The sequence below is a fragment of the Eriocheir sinensis genome, chromosome 33, assembly GCF_024679095.1.
Source record: "Eriocheir sinensis breed Jianghai 21 chromosome 33, ASM2467909v1, whole genome shotgun sequence".
NCBI lineage: Eukaryota > Metazoa > Arthropoda > Malacostraca > Decapoda > Varunidae > Eriocheir > Eriocheir sinensis.
This window is the reverse complement of record NC_066541.1, coordinates 13,800,838-13,818,176: the sequence shown is the minus strand read 5'-3', so window position 1 is coordinate 13,818,176 and position 17,339 is coordinate 13,800,838. Positions and strand designations below refer to the sequence as shown.

The 17,339-nt window shown below is 45.5% G+C and overlaps 1 protein-coding gene across 1 annotated transcript in view; it reads left to right on the top strand.

The window, feature by feature from the left end:
- The first annotated feature begins 2,454 nt into the window (after nucleotides 1–2,454).
- Nucleotides 2,455–17,339, top strand: part of LOC127006757 (calcium-activated chloride channel regulator 1-like) — a 38,415-nt gene continuing 23,530 nt past the window's right edge. The window contains exon 1 of the mRNA XM_050877039.1: nucleotides 2,455–3,072. Within this exon, the coding sequence (XP_050732996.1) occupies nucleotides 2,869–3,072 (204 nt within the window). The 5' untranslated portion in view covers nucleotides 2,455–2,868. The remainder of the gene's footprint in view (nucleotides 3,073–17,339) is intronic.

Genomic DNA, 17,339 nt, shown 5'->3' with positions numbered 1-17,339 from the left:
TAAATATTTACTTTGATTTATATTTTCACTCACACTTATTTTCACTTCACTATCACTACGACAATTCAACTATGCAACGGAGATGAGCACCGGGGCCACGCGCAGCTCTAGCATGTATCAACACCTTTACCCTTACTAGGAGCACAAACAGGCTGCCGTATTGCATTTCATCCTTAGAAGAGTATTTTCAGTCTAAAACTTCTTCATCTTTTCTGCGCTTTCTTTCTTTATCTCTTTTACGCCTCCTCTAGTATTCCTCTGAAAGCCCATTCTTCAAGTGTGATCTTTTAATTCCCAGTGCTGAGAGAGAGAGAGAGAGAGAGAGAATAATGATATGTGTGTGTGTGTGTGGGTGTGTGTGGGTGGATGTGAGGGTATTTCTGACGCTGGGGCCGGAAGAGGGTCTGGAAAGGGATTAAGTCGGGTTATTATGGGATTGGAATCTTTTAAGAGGGACTGGAACACGTTTTCATGGAATTATTAATGATCTTGACGGTCTGACGGCATCCACATGAGTTATTAGTAAGCAAGGTGTGTTTTTTGTCTAATATATTTCACCTCCCTTTGATGTTCGTTAGATATTTTGCTTCTAATTGTGAGAGTGGAATATGTTACTACCACACCACCACCACCACCACCACTACTACTACTACTACTACTACTACTACTACTACTACTGCTACTACTAATTCTATTACTTTTGGAATGGTCGAATCTCAGATATGGAAGAGTGTGAATGAACGGTAGAAGGCAGAGGGTGGTGGTGGTGGTGGTGGTGGTGATGGTGGTGGTGGTGGTGGTGGTGGTGCTCACACTTGCATGAAAGCACATCAAAGTCTCTCCTCCTTTCCTCAATGAGAGAGAGAGAGAGAGAGAGAGAGAGAGAGATGTGTGTGTGTGTGTGTGTGTGTGTGTGTGTGTGTGTGTGTGTGTGTGTGCACTCAACCAATAGTATTTCGTGTACACATGCAAAAGTACACATGCTTTCACGTCTTTTGATACGATTCTGGCGGCAAAACCTAAAAGAGCGTTATGTGTGTGTGTGTGTGTGTGTGTGTGTGTGTGTGTGTGTGTGTGTGTGTGTGTGTGTGTAGAGGCGTAAATGTATTCTACATAGTAATAACAAAGAAATTGATGAATAAACACAACACTTTAGATATCAAATTCAAGTCAAAATTAATGCAAATATTCCGAGAAAAAAACAATATTACAACCACGTGTATTTCCTTCCCTTTGTTCCTTAGTACTTCCCTTCACTAATTAACAAAACTAATCCCTGCAGGAACGATAATATCACGTTCAAGTTTCAAAAAATTCTTACACATATTCCAAGTAAAAAAAAAAATATCTTACAGGTGTTTTTTTTAATTCCTTTTCCCTGTGAGCGCTGGAGTCTTTTGCGCGGCGGGGCCCTCTCAGCCTCTGCTCGGGGGACGATTCACTAATTAAGCATTTGGCTGAAGAGTTTCGTCAAAGGCGCAGCTCCCTCCATACTCGTAATTCGCGCGGCATCTCGAGCGTGTCTGAGATAAATTAATACGGAGGGAGAGATAGCGAGAGAAAGACATAGATAGAGAGAGGTAGAGAGATGGAGAGTTTTCCGGTTGGCATCGACGGCTTCTGATGCTGGCTGTGCTTCGCTTTCAAGTATTTATTTACGTCGGGTCTGGCTGGCGGCTAATGAGCATCGATTATTGGTCATTAGTAACGATGCTAATGAAGGTGTGTATTGAGTTAACGAGCCGCCGCGTAACCCGCCTCCAGGTGACCAAGTCCTCCTGCAGGTGATGCGGCGGCCGGCCCCTTCTGCATGCCTTCACACACACACACACACACACACACACACACACAAAGAGGCTAAATGAGGAAAACACACACATAAAAATAAATATTCACACACACACACACACACACACACACACACACACACACACACACACACACACACACACACACACACACACATTTCCACCCCCCCCCCCCCCCCCCCCACACACACACACCATGAGGTCAACAGAGGAACACACACACACACACACACACACATTTCAAACCTCCCCCCTCCCTATTTCCGCCCCTCCGCCCCCCCACGTGACCCCAGCGAAGGTCCAGCCGGTCACGCAGGTAGTGCACACCCGCGCTGACCCCCAGGTGAGTCGCCAGGTGGCAGCACGGTGTGGAGGTTCCTAAGCTCTCTACCTGCCTCTTCTTTGCCCCTCCTCTTCCTCCCCCTCCGCCTCCTCTCCTCCCCTCTACCTCCTCCTCCTGCCCGCCCCGCCGCCGGATCCTCGTCCCTCGTCTCTCCCCTCGTATATAATCCACGTTAATTACTGAACAAAGCCCGTTTTCCCTGTCAACACTCCGCCCTTGCCTCTCCGTGAAGGACATGTGCACCATTTTCCGGCGAGGTACACTCCCGCGCCCCGCAAGTAACTCCCAGAAGCCAAAAGCCCGATATCCTATTTGGTGTGGAGGTCTTGAAGGCTCGTATCCAGGGGGCGGAGCTAAGCCATCGTGCGGGCAGCGGCGGGAGGCCATGGCAGTGTGTGGTGCTGGTCTGACTTGGGTTGTCGCGTCTCACACGGTCAGTACTTGTTGAAAGCGCGAGGTGTGTGGACGCGCTCTCGTGTCTCCCCCGCCTTGGTCTGGACTTGCCCTTCGGTGGAACTTGTGTTTTGGTTTCCCACTTGCACCGGTGAGGCCTGTGTCTGGCTCTGTGAGGCTCGGCGCGACTGCCAACCTGCGAGTCTGTGGTGTCCGTCCCCTGTGGTGCCGCTGTGACATATCCCCAAGAGAAATATTCGAGAGATAAACAGAAAGAAGAGAGGGAGGGATTTCGATGAGTGCTCGCTGCCTCCCGCTGGGGAAATGACATCACGGAAAACTGTCGCGGCTTTGACGATGTGGGGTGTGGGAGTGCTCCTGACGGTGGTGGTGCTGGGGGCGGCGCAGGGCGTGACGGCCCACCCCAAGGACCTGAGGCTCATCAACAACGGCTACGAGGGGCTGGTGGTGTCCATCAGCGACACTGTATCTCAGGAACACTGCAACCACGTCATCCACGGCCTCAAGGTACGGCGCCTCCCCTCGCACTAACTCTACCTGCCTGGGACGAGGGTGTGGATTAAAGCTGCTTCTGCCGATACATCTCTGAGGAAACCTTCTATTGAACTCTTCTTTCCCTTCCTTCATGACTGCTCTTCCGGCACTAACACTAACCCGCCTCTGGTCGTTGTGTGGATTAACGCTGCTTCTTTCTGTACATCAGTGCGGTAACCTGTCTTCCGAGCTGCGAGAAACACTGTCTTACCACTGCTCTTCTCTTACGACGGTTTCCCTCTCCCACTAACCATGATGCGCGTGTGAATTAAAGTTGTCTCTATCGATGCATCTGTGAGCTATGGAAACACTAACCTCTGCCCTTCACATACAGCGGCGGCTCCTCGTGTACACTAACCATCAAAACAGTGTGTGACTTAAAGCAATCTCTACGTCTACCTCTACCTCTACCTGTCTACAGAGGTACGCAAACACTAGCCTCTGCTCTTACACTATCGCGGCCTCTCCTCTCACATTAAACACGAACTTCAAAGACACAGAATTATGGATATTTCTAAAGGCTATTTCCACTGTCTTCAAAACTACGAGTGCAGACAACATTGATACTTTTCTCCTAGTTATAAATCGTGGCGGCTTCCCCTTCAGTGCCTATTTATTCATCACTTCAAGCGACGGTGAATTCAAGTTTAATTAATGAGGACGAATCTAACGCTGCCTCTAACACGACAGATAAGGATAAATGAACACTGATGCTCATTATTTTTGGCCTTTGCGTAATCGCTCTGAGTTCTTCGTCACCCCCCAAAAAAATCAAGAGAAAACGATCCACGGCCAAATGCAAACGAGGAAACAAATTCAACCTCAACCCAAAGCGAAAGAAACCCCGAAACCATTACTCTTGTCCTGCCCTCCCTGCCCCGTCTCTTTACTGTTTATTACGCCTCTTTTTCGCATTAATTACCATCTCTTGCGCATCATTCCCCATCTATCACGGAGAGAGAGAGAGAGAGAGTCCTCATCTCTCTTGACTTGTGGCGGTTGTCATGTCAAAAGGAACGACAGCTTCTCCTCTAGCGACGTTCCGACATGACATTGCCCTATCGAGAGAGAGAGAGAGAGAGAGAGAGAGAGAGAGAGAGAGAGAGAGAGAGAGAGAGAGAGAGTTTTACCAGCGTCGTCTCCTACGTATTCCTGGTTTCCTTTCCCCCACTAAGCCAAGCGTTATCGAGGTCCTTTTCGGAGAGTTCTCATGACAGTTTCTTGGGAGTCTGGAAGGTCACTCTTGTCTGTCTGTCCGTGTGTCTGTCGGTTCACCCTTTAGCGAGCATTCCCCGTCTCCTCTCACTGTGAAACTGACACACTCCTCCCTCCTCTTCCTCTCCTTCTCCTCCTCCCTTTGTCACGCTGGAAATTACATTCAGTTTCCGCATCCCCTCTTTTTTTTGTGCCTCTTTTTCCCCCCTTTCCCAGACGCGTCACTTAAAAAACCAGTCCGTCCCATCACTACTGCCAGTCCTTTCTCCCTCTCTCTCTCCTTCCCTCCCTCCTTTTCCTATTGTGGCAGGTTGTTTCCCCCCTCCCCGTCCTCCGCCATTCTCCATCCCTCGCCCTCCTTTTCCCATCACGTCGCAGGTTTCCCCTCACACTTAGCGGGGCGTGTGTCAGGTCTCGCGAGGCGGTAATGTGGTGAGAGTGTTCGCTGCTCTTCACTCGATCAAGGGAACAATGAGTTGGTGTGTGATGCAGGATACTTCACCTCTCGCTTGGCAGGTGGGGAGGGCGACTCACACCCATCTGTCGCCTCCTCTCTCTCACCCTCTCTCTTTTTCTCTCCCCCTCGTCTCTCACGCCACAGACACGCACACACACACACACACTCAGAAAGAAGAATCATACAGCCATCTGGTCTCATCATGGCAATCTGTAACACGTATGCCGGCATCGAAGACCTAGATTCACACAGAAGTATTCGTGTCAGAGCAGTACAGTAACACACACACACACACACACACACACACACACACACTAACACACATGAATATCCCTTCGTATATCTATGTAAACAAACTTTCTAAGCACGGAAATGAGTTGACTAAAGCTTCAAATAAGAGACCTGTCCATCTTTCTGAGTATTAACACGCATGCAAGCTTCATAACCCCTCTTAAGACTCGCACACATGCACCCCTTTTAGCATATTAGTAAACATTAAGCAAGACCATGCAATACCAACCACGGAAATGCTTCGGTTTAAGTTCCCATCACCAGCAACGTCCTTCCTTCCCGTTGGTAAGCAGAGCATCGCAAAACCTTAATCTTCTAATAGTTTCCCCTCACGACTCGACCATTAGACTTAGTGAGGCCGAACAGAAATGCACAGAAGGGGAAGGGGAAGGGGTCTTAGCCAGGCTGTGGAACGCTCGAGGGACAAAGCTCTGAGGGAATACGGATGAATGCACTTATTACCAAAGGCGCCGGGGTGAGGGGGATCGGATTCTCTCTCCTGCTGGTGCTACTACTACTACTACTATTGCTATTGCTACTGCCGGTGGTGACAATCCTACAACACTACCCAAGCTTGGAGACATAGAAGCGAGGAAAGAAAAGGGGATAAAGAATAAAGAAAGGGAAATATGGAAGATATGAAGGGTAAAAGAAGGGATTGAGGAGTAAATAGATGATAGATATATTTTAAGGAGGATAGTAAAAGGGGATCAAGAGGGAAGGAAGGGGAATTAGTGGAAAAAGGAGAGGAAGAAACGTGACAAGGAGGAAGTAAAGAGAATGTTCATAATAAAAAGAAAAGGGGAAGGGAAATAAAGTGGATGAAAAAGATTGGAAGAAAATGGTGATAAGAAGAAGAGAGCATGGCAAATGAGGAGTAAAGAAGGGGAACAAGGATGAAAGGAAAGGGAACCAAGAACGTGATAATAGGATGATAAAGGAGAGGAAGGAGAAACAGAAGTAAACCAAACGAAGGAAGGGAATAAGGATAATAAGGAGCTAAAATCAGACCAGCGAAAGAGGAGCAAAGGAAGGAAGGAAGGGGAATGAGAGAGAGAGAGAGAGTGAAGGATAAAGGGAAAGCAAGGGGAACGAAGACCAAAAGAAGGGACTAAGGCCGCGAGGGAGGGGAGTAAGAAGGATAAGAGGGGAAATAAGGGAAGGAAGGTCAGCCGCTGAGGGGAAACCGTGTCTTCCCTTCAACCTTGACCCGCCGAGGGAGACGCAAAGCAGCTCACCCTGCTACGCTTCCATTAGGTTTGTAAACTCTGCAAATAAAGTTAAAAGAAAGCGTAGGGAGAGAGAGAGAGAGAGAGAGAGAGAGAGAGAGAGAGAGAGAGAGAGAGAGAGAGAGAGAGAGAGAGAGAGAGAGAGAATAATGGAAAGAAGGAATGAACTAATGAATAAACGAAAATATGAAGAAATATGAAAAAAATGAATACGAGAGAGAGAGAGAGAGAGAGAGAGAGAGAGAGAGAGAGAAAAAAATAAATATTCGAGATTCGATATGCCGCGCCCTAACCTTATTAATTTTTTTTTTTCGTGCGATTGGAAGCTTTTTTTTTTTGAGGGCGTACGAAAGCATTTTTTTTGTACGTAAAGATTAAAAAGGGAAAAAAAGAGGGAAAAGGATAACCGATGGGAGTGTCTCGTAGGACATTATGGAGTGGGCGGAGTGAAGTGGAGGAGTGAAGAAGGAAGTTTTGACGGATATGGAGAGAGAGAAATAATAAGTATATATATTACGGAAAAAAAACGAAAAAATAAAAAAAATAAAAACTCCACCTGTTGCTTCGTTTTGTAGTTTTGATGCGTTTGTCATGTTTCCTCCTCCTCCTCCTCCTCTTCTTCCTCCTCCTCTTCCTCCTCTTCCTCCTTCCTTGTTGCTGCTCTTCCTTCTTATTCTACTGCTAATTTCTTTCCTCCTCCTCCTCCTCCTCCTACTTTTCATTCATCATTTTCTCTTCCTACCTCCTATTCTTCTTATAATTTATCTCCTCCACTTCCTCCTCCTCCTCCTCCTCTTCCTCTCTCCTCCATTCTTGAGTCTAATTATGCTTCAACTCTTCCTTGTGGGGTAAAGTGTGATTCTAGACACTTGAGAGAGAGAGAGAGAGAGAGAGAGAGAGAGAGTCGTCTTGATTCTGCTCCTTCATGTTCTGTTTGCCTTTCCTATCATTCTCTCTCTCTCTCTCTCTCTCTCTCTCTCTCTCTCTGTTATCGTTCTTTCTCTGTCTCCATCCTTCCATCTCTTTGTAATGGTTATGGTATGTTTATTTATCTGTTCGTATCACACTATCGTTCATTGCGTTTATTAAGATTACGTAACGACGCTGTTTTGTCTCCGTCTTTATAACGTTGGTCTGGTTAATGCATAAGGATCATCGTGATACCGTCCTGTGTTTTTTGTTTTTTTCGTTCTTCGTCGTTCATTTCGCTAACCTGATCAGTGAGTCGTTATTTATTTCTCTTGGTTTTTCTTTCTTTTTTGTTTTTTGATGTATATTTTTTTTCGTTTCAATCTTTATATATTTTCTTTCTCGTCATTCCGTTCTGCATTTTTCCATTCATCGTTCATTTCGCTAACCTGATCAATGAGCTGTTATTTATTTCTTTGTTTTTCTTTTTCTTTTTTTATTTGATGTATGTTTTTTTTTGTTACACTGTTTATTTTTTTCCTTTCTCATCATCCCGTTCTCCGATTTTTCCATTCATCGTTCATTTCGCTAACATGATCAGTGACTTGTTATTTCTCTTTGTATCTCTCTTTCTTTTCATTTGCATATCTTCGTTTTTCGGTTGTTTGATGTGTAGTTTTTTCTTTCTCTTCTTTTTAACTTTTTTTTTCATGTCTCGCGAAGTTCATTTTCTGGATCTTTGCGTCCTTTATTCCGCCACGGATCAATTTTCCTCTCCGTTTAATTTGCTGCTCCGCGCGTCAGGCAATGATTCGCTACAGCCATAATTATTTCCCTCGCGCCGTCACTGTCTGTCTCTCTGTCTGTCACTCTCTCTCTCTCTCGCCTTTCGTTCCTCCTCCCTCCTGTCTGTCCGTCCGTCTGGCTGCCTGTTCTTCCATTATTCCCTCCTTCATTCAAATATTCTTCGTGTCCGTCTGTGTCTGTCTGTGTCTGTCTGTTTTGCCAGCCCTATCTCCATCCTTTGCACTTTCCCACTTTCCCTCAAATTCATTTTCTCACTGCCCGTCTGTTTGCCTGTCTGTCTGTCTGTCTATCTATCCGCCCTTCCCTTTCGGCTTCCCTCTGTTTTGCTTTCTCATTGTCTGTCAGTCTGCCATTCCCTGCCCCTTCTCTCCTTCTCCCTCTCTCTTTCCCTTTCTCTCTCTCTCTCCCTCCCTCTCTTCCACTCCCTTCTGGCTTCCCTGCATTTCGTTCTCTCTCCCTCTCCCCCTCTCTCTCTCTCTCTCCTTCCCGTATATTAATTTTCACACCTCGTTGAAGCCGTGTGCGCATAAGGATAACACGGTAATTTCACTCTAATCGTTGTTTTCACTGCTTGATGGTCTGCTTGTTTGTCTGTCGGGGAAAGCTGAACGTCTGTGTGTACCGGTGTGTGTGTGTGTGTGTGTGTGTGTGTGTGTGTGTGTGTTTAGGGTAAAAAGTTTAGCTCCTTGTTTGCTGCGTGGTTTGTGTCTGTGAGAGTTCTATCTGTCTGCCTGTATTTGTTTTGTGTTGTCGTTGTGTGTCTTCTGAGGGGTTCCAGCTCTTCTTGCTCTCCTGTCTCCGTTTGTCTTTATTTACTGCATTCTTTAGTTGGTGTTTTCATGACAGACACGCCGCCGAACCTCGAGCAATCACGTCATTTTTACGGCCATAACGCGTAAAATTAAACTTTCTCTACACGGTGCAACAACCCCCTCGTTGAAAAAAGGAGAAAACGAGAAAAAAACTCATTAAATCAACGAGAGAGAGAGAGAGAGAGAGAGAGAGAGAGAGAGAGAGAGAGAGAGAGAGAGACCATAAACACGGCGGGAGATCCACCCCTTCTGTCCTCTCTGTAACGCGGGGACATTAGCATTAATACAAAGGGCAGTGAGACACGAACCGACATGCCGAAGCAAATTTAGCCAACACGTAATGGAAATCTGTCACTACCTTGGTCGTGCAGGGAGGAAAAAAGAGGGACTTGGACATGAATACACAGGGAAGATGTGGGTGAACGAGAGAGAGAGAGAGAGAGAGAGAGAGAGAGAGAGAGAGAGAGAGAGAGAGAGAGAGAGAGAGAGAGAGAGAGAGAGAGAGAGAGAGAGAGAGAGAGATATGAAAAGATAAAGAGGAAGATACGAAAAAAACGAGAAAAAGAGGGAGGAAGAGAGAGAGAGAGAGAGAGAGAGAGAGAGAGAGAGAGAGAGAGAGAGAGAGAGAGAGAGAGAGAGAGAGAGAGAGAGAGAGAGAGAGAGAGAGGACGGATACATTGCCCGTCTCTCATTATCATACAAAGGAGAAGCAATTCCTCTCTTTTTGTATTTACTCGGGATTTCACTTCAGCCTCCCTCCGGCAGTGTGTTTCTGGGCCCGGCGAGGGACGTGGCCAGCCCGGCGTGTGTGTACAAGGCTGCGAGGCTGTGTATACTAAACGCGGAGCCGAGGCTGCGCTGGCTGGCTTCTGACTCTCCTAAATTTGATACCCCGATGAAAACAGAGAATTCTAAGCCCTCTTACGTGGGTGATGTCACTCAAAGCAGACTTGACTGACATTTTTTTTTTGTGATTATCTTGATTCACTGTCATTTACTGTGGTAAGAGTGAAAAAGCCGTGCTTCGCCACTGTTACCATCTAAAACAGAAAAAAATACCTAGATAAAAGCAAAGATTTCTAAGCGATCTTCCGTGGCTGATATCACTGAAAACAGACTGGAGTTTCCGTTGTTTATAAAAGTATCCCGAGTCGCTATTAATTACTGCGTTGAGAATGATAATATAAGCACTGTTTCGCCATAATCACCACTTAAAAATAAATACACAGGTTTCTGATGATGTCTTCTCGGTAAATGTCTTAAAATGGTGACATTCTAGAAAAACGAAAGAAAACTACTGTTCACAATAAAAAGACTGTATGTGTTCTCAGTTATTATTACATGAAAACGACACATTAAAACAGGTTTCCAAAATTACCTTATGTGTGTATGGGGAGGAGGAGAAAATGGGATTACACGATACACTCAGATACTTTAATAATTTCCATCCGCCCCCCAAAAAAGAGAAACGAAGGACCGGCCACCCACATTATTCAAAATTTATCTAGTGCAAAGAATCTTAATTTATCGCATATGAGAGGAGGAGGAGGATCCATCTCAATAAATTTTTGCTCATTAGATTACAAGCGAAGCGTCTTCCAGATAAAATGAAGAAACGGGTAATTAGCTTCTTAATATCTGTGTCCCTCTATGTAATTACGGACGGAATGGTAAAAAGCGAATTACTTCCAGCGTTTTATTTTCGTGCTTAAAGGTGTGTGTCACATTAGCCTTCCTGTGTGTGTGTGTGTGTGTGTGTGTGTGTGTGTGTAAAGACAGGTAGCTCAGGTGTGTTCTCGATACCTTTCTCTCCTCCTCCTGCTCCACCTCTTCCTCCTCCTCCTCCTCCTCCTCCTCCTCCTCCTCCTTCTCTTCTTCCCCGGCCCAGGTGAGCGAGATACCTGACCCTAATTTTCAGGTATGCAAGGAGTGTTTGGTATGAAGTCATGGTTGTGAGTTTCCTGCAGGTGTGTGGTGGGTTTGGACGGCATGGGGGGAAGAGGAGGAGGAGGAGGAGGGAAGAGAAGGAAGAGTCCAGAGGAAACTTGAAAAGGAAGGGGCAAGGGAAGGAGTGTCGGTCAAATAAAGGAAAAAGAAGAAGAGAGAAACGAAAAAGGAGGATGAGGAGGAGGAGGAGGAGGAGGAGGAGTATGGCAGAGGCAATTTTACGCGAGGAAAGAGAAGAGTTTACAAGAAAAGAAAGAACAGAAGAAGAGGAAAGAAAGAAAGGTCAAAGGTAGGAAGTGTAGTCTAGTCAGGTGAAGGCGGAGGAGAAAAAGAGAAGAGTAGGAGAAGTCGGAGAAAGAGGAGAAGGAGGAGGAGGAGTGAAAAGACAAGCACACTAAAGAAGAACACGGCGAAGAAGAAGAAGAAAAAGGAGAAGAAGAGAGAACCAAGCGGCGAGGCACCCAACCGAGGAGAGAGAGAGAGGCGGCGAGCAAGCGAGCGAGCCAGAAGGAGAGGGGAGGGAGAGGGAGAGAGGGAGAGAGAGGTGTCATGATAGCTAGCCGTGTTATCTCCCCGGCCGGCCTGTTTGCCTGTCTGGTCGTGGCCAAGGAGGGTGAGGCGCTGGGTTCATTATAAGGCCTGGCAGGAGAGTGGTTGCCTGCATGTACCGGGCCCCTGAAACCAATGGAGGGTAAACATCGACCGAGGAGGAAGAGGAAGAGGAGGAGCAGGAGGAAGAGGAAGGGGCTCTAGTTCATGGGTGAGGACAAGTTATCGTTCTCTTCTCAAGTTTTGCTCCCCGAAGGCCACTTTTCCTTCCTTCGGAGTTACATATTTTGACGGTCCTCTGTGGCTGGAGATAAATTCACTCTTTCTCACTCTCTCCCTTCCCCGCTCCCTCACCCCCTCCGTCTCTCTCCCTCTCTCTCCGTGTCGTGGTGGCCTCATCTATTTTGTCGCTTTCGTTGTCGGAGTCAATATTACACGCGGAGTCTTCAGTTTCTCCTCAAGCTCACACTCGGGCGTGTTAAAGTTGCAGAAAGTTATTGAGTTTAAATATGTCTATCGCCCCGGGGTGTGAAGTTAGTCGGAATACCAAGAGGGGTTGATGGCGTGGGGACGTGAGCGGGAGAGGGAGATGGAGAGGGAAGGAAGAGGATGGGGGATGAACGAGGACAAGGAAAAGGATGAGGAAAAACGGAGGAGGGTAAGACGTGAGGAAACGGGGATAAGGAGTACAGGAGAAGAGGAGGACAGGGCGATAATGGACCAGAATAAAGAATAAGAAGAATGACAAAGAGAAAAAGGAAGGGGATAGAGCGTGAGAGAACGAGGAGGAGGAGGAGGAGGAAGGACGATAAGGAGAAAGAAGTAAAAAGGGAGAGGAGAGGGCGTGAGGGAACGAAGATGAGAAGTACGAGAGAGAAAAGAGGAGAACAGGGCGAGAATGGACGAGGATTAGAAGAAGAAATGTGAAAGTTAAAGAAAGATCAGAGGACGCAAGGGAACGAGGATAAGGAAATAAACGAGAATGAATCAGAGAACAAGGCGGAAAGGATCCATAAAGAATAAGCAGGAGGAGAATCAGTAAGAAGAGAAAAAAGTAGGAGGAGGAAAAAGCGGAAGGTGACGACGAGATGGTAAAAGAATACATGAGGGGAAAATGAGAAAAAAAGTAGCAAGAGGAAGAGAAAAAAAAGGAGGATAAGGAGGAAGGGGACATTGAGGAGTGTGGGAAGGAGAAACTTGAGAATGAGGAAGTTAATACGGTAGGAATAACCCACCTTCCACTAACACACAAGTCTCAACACAAGAAGAAAACCGTAACACACAACTTCATAAAAAAAGATAGAAAGACCAAAAAAAAAAAATCGATTCGTATTCCACTTCCTGACATGACTTCTCGAAAACTTAAGAGATAACGTGATCAGAAAACGAGAACTAAAAGAATAATATCGCCTGTAATAGATGTTGGAAGATTAATCGTTGCATCGCCTGACCGTAACCTGTTGAGCGATACCTGGACGGATTACCTGCGGGCCTCTCCCTCCCTTTCTTTACCTGGCCCTCCCCCTCCTTACCTCCTCCCTCCCCTACTCCTTTACCACCCTTCCTCCTGTCTTCTCTTATCTACTTCCCCTTCTTCACTTATTGTCGCCTCTTCATTTTCTTTTTCTTTATTTTTTCTCTTCCCCTCTACTTCCACTCATCCTCTTCTCCTCTCTTCTTTTCTGTCATTCTTTTCCTCACTCTAACTACATTTTTTTCACGCACTTTTTCTCCTTTCCTTTCCTTTCCCTATTCTTCTTTACCTCCTTTCTCTGCGTGTTTGTCCTTCTCTTCTCCTTTTCCCTTTCACACCTGTCCACACCCTCCGGCGACAGGTAAAGAGGGAGGGAAAGGAGGACGAGGAGTTACCGTTTCTTAATATTGACTTTATATATTACTGGAGGTGGAAAGTAGGTTATGTGAGTTCTTTTTTTTTATATATATTCATTCTCTCTCTCTCTCTCTCTCTCTCTCTCTCTCTCTCTCTCTCTCTCTCTCTCTCTCTCTCTCTCTCTCTCTCTCTCTCTCTCTCTCTCTCTCTCTCTCTCTCTGGCTGAAGGTATTTGGTTACATAAAAAAAAAAAGCTCCCAAGAACCACTCTCACCTTCCCACAAACAGACACACACACACACAAACACACACGCACACACACACACACACCAAAGACACACACACGTGCCTCCGCATATCGATTGAAAGCACCAGACTGGGAAGGTGGAGGAGGAGGAGAAGGAGGAGGAGGAGGAGGAGGAGGAAGGGGAGAAAGGGGAAAGGGAGGCAAGAAAATGGACAGAGTGAACTGGGAACTTTGCAAGAGATATTCGCAGCATAAATTCAGTAGGTGAGCCGAAGGAGGGCGTTTGCGGATCCTACGAAGTGTGAAGGAGCAGAAGGAGGTCGCGTGGGGGATCCTTCGCTGCCGCCGAGGACTCAGAGAAGGAGGGTGAAGGAGCTGGAGGAGAGGGAGAGACAGGATGTGGGAGAGGGAAAGAGGAGAGACAGGGGAGTGAGGATTCGTTAAGAGGGAAGAACAAATAGAAAAAGGAGGTGAGAAGAGAGGAAAGGAAAGCGGAGTGGAGGGAATTAGGGAAGGTGGAGGAGAAATAAGTAAGGTGGAGGAGAAATAAAGAAGGTGGAGGAGAAATAAAGAAGGTGGAGGAGAAATAAAGAAGGTAGAGGAGAAATATAGGAGGTAGAGGAGAGAGGAGGGTGCAAAGAAAAGGGTAGAGAGGGGAGTGGGAATTCGTAAGAGGAAAAAGGTAATAAAGAAGATGAGTAAAAAGAGAAAAATGAAGAAGAGAGAAAGGAGAGACAAGGAGAGGAAAATGCAGGTTCGTAATGGGATAAAAGAAGATAGATGGGAAAAAAAAGAAGTGGAGAGGAGGAGAGTAAGAAAAAGCGAGTGGAGAAGGGAGAAAGGAGAGGAAAGGAGGAAAAAGAAAAAAAAGTAGATAGGAGAATTAAATTATTTGACATGAATTGGAAAGAAAAAGGGAAGAAAATATAGTAATTCGACATGAGACAAGGAAAAGATACAAAAACTAATTCGAGATAAAATTAAGTGTATCAACAACGATAAAAAATAACGCGAGATTAATGAAACGTCGATCAAAGGGACCAACAAATACACGTCTGTTTATATATATTTAGTACACACACACACACACACAGACACACACACACACACACACACACTCTTATGGTACTCCAAGCGGACAAACTTTTCAAAGGCAAACATGAAAGGCCTCGGGCAAAGACTTAGAGAGAGAGAGAGAGAGAGAGAGAGAGAGAGAGAGAGAGAGAGAGAGAGAGAAAGTGAAAGAAAATGAAGAGAAAAATATCCGTTCTTCCTCAGCATGTATTTTAAAAGGACAAGAGAGAGAGAGAGAGAGAGAGAGAGAGAGAGAGAGAGAGAGAGAGAGAGAGAGAGAGAGAGAGAGAGAGAGAGAGAGAGAGAGAGAGAGAGAGAGAATTTTCCTCTCTTCCTTTCGTCTCAATCTCCTTTTCCTAATTCTCTCAGTTTCTACAGTTTCCTTTTCTTCTATATCTCATTCACTCGTTCATTTCCTTCCTTTTACACATCCTACTTACTTTCCTCCTTCTCTTTCCCTTCCTACCCTATTCTTCTGCTTTATTTCCTCATTTCCCATTTTCTGCCAGCCTTCCTTTCCATTACTGTCCATTTTCTTCTCTTCTACACATTTTCTCTCTCCTTGCAACTTCCCTCGTGTCGTCTTCTTTCCTCTCTCTCTCTCTCTCTCTCTCTCTCTCTCTCTCTCTCTACTTTACTATATCCATTATCACAGCCTTCCTCTATTCCTTTTTTCCCCTCCATGTTCTAATCTTCATTCTCTTCCTTTCTCATATCCTCTTTCTCTCCCTCTCGCTCTCTCCTCCTGTTCCTCCCTCCTCCATTTATTTTTCCTACTTTATTTCCTCTATTATCTCCGTCTTCCTTTATTCTCTTTTTCACGTTCTATTTTCCTCCATGTTCTAACCTCCCTTCTCTCATTTTCCCACTTCCTCCTCTCGTTCTTTCCGTCTCTCCCTCCTTCGTTTTCTTTAATGCTTCCTCTCCTTTTTCTTACTTCACTTCATCCATTATCGCCACCTCTCCTTACTCTCTTTCGCACCTGATATTTTCTTCGATGTTCTAACCTTTATCTTTTTTCCCTTCTTCTCTCTTTCTCCTTTTTTTTTATTCCTGTCCCTCCCTCTTCCTCCCTCTCTCATTTATTCTTTTATCTACTTTATTGTATTGATTCGCTCCCTCTCCTCTCCTTTATTCTTTTCTCTCACGTCTAATCTTCTTTTTTCTCCTTTTTCTCACCTCCCTTCCTCTGTCTATCCTCCCTTTCTTCCTTCCTTCCATTCGTAATCTCACTTATTTACTTCTCTCTCTCTCTGTGTATCTATTCTCCAACTTCCCTTCCATATTTCTCTATCTATCCTTTCTTTTCTCTCTACCTTACGTTAATCTTTCTATACTTTCTTCCTTCTTCCCTTTTACTGGCTACTCTTCCTATCCTATCTATTCTCTCTTCCTCTGTCTCTCCTCCACTTCCTTCGGCGTCTTCTTTTCTTCCTACTATTCCTTCCTTCCCTCCCTTACTATGTCCGACTATTCCTGCCATCCTCTCTTCCTTCCCTTCCTTCCTTTCCTTCCTCCCTTCGGCGTCTTCTTCCTCTTATTCCTTCCATCCCTCCCTTACTACGTCCGACTATTCCTCCCATCCTCTCTTCCTTCCCTTCCTTCCTTCCTCCCTTCGGCGTCTTCTCGTCTAGTAGGTATTCCGGAGTTCCTAGTTGCATCACGACATTGCACGAGATATTTACGGCTCCCCCTTTCCCTCGGAGGCTGTGGAGATAGTCAGAGATTTTCGGCAAATTGGGGAGTGGCACAAGGGGCCCACAAATTAGAGTCCTTTTTGGCAACGTCAATTCCACTCTGAGGGTCCTGGGAGAGAGGGAGAGAGAGAGGGAGGGAGTGAGGGGAAAGGAAAGGGAAGGGAAGGGAGAGAGAGAGAGAGAGGATGGGATGAGGGGAAGGGAGAAGGGAAGGGTAGGGAAAGAGAGGGATGCTTACAGTGTCCCTTCTTCTTCACTGTTTTTTTTTTTTTTAGTGAAGGAAAAGGAGAAAAAAAGGGAGATGAAGAGAGGAAAAAAAAGAAGGAAATGAAGAATAGCTATAAACGGAAAAATTTGACATGTTTGTAATATTTTTTTTTCTCTTTTTATTTGGCGAGAAAGATGGAAAGGGAGAAAAATGGAGAGGAAGAGGGTGGGAGAAAAAGAAGGCAGAAGGAAGAGAAGTAGCGAGGAGGAGAAAGAAGGGAAATAAAAATGGTTGCAAGAGAGGAAAAGAGAAACAAGAGGAAGTGAAATAAAGAAAAAAAAAATGTTTGTAATGTTGTTTTGTATTTTTAGCGGGAATGATGGAAAGGGATGGAAATGGAGAGAAAGAAGGAGAGAGAAAAAAAAAAGACAGAAGGAAGGAAGGGAAGCAGCAAGGAAGAGAAAGAAGGAAAGGAAAATAAAATGCTTGCAATGGTTTCTTCTTTTTTTTCTTTCCCTTTTTTATCGCGAACTCGATTTGAGTCTAAAGAAAGAGAACATTTCCTCCTTGCGTACCTTTTCTCTCTCTCTCTCTCTCTCTCTCTCTCTCTCTCTCTCTCTCTCTCTCTCTCTCTCTCTCTCTCTCTCTCTCTCTCTCTCTCTCTCTCTCTCTCTCTCTCTCTGACGGACATGAATCAATGTTACATTCCGTTCCTCTCATACGCGAATCACTGCTCGGGATTCAAATTTACTGTATACGAAGCTTCAAACTTTGTGTAAATACGAAGGAAGTTAAGGAATATAAGCCTCACGCGCACACACACACACACACACCCAAACGCGCGCACACACACACTCACATACACACACACACACACACACACACACACACACACACAGATGGACTCAACGCGCCAGGAAAGTCTAAAAAAAAGAGTTTGGATGAGGGATTAAAGAGAGAGAGAGGG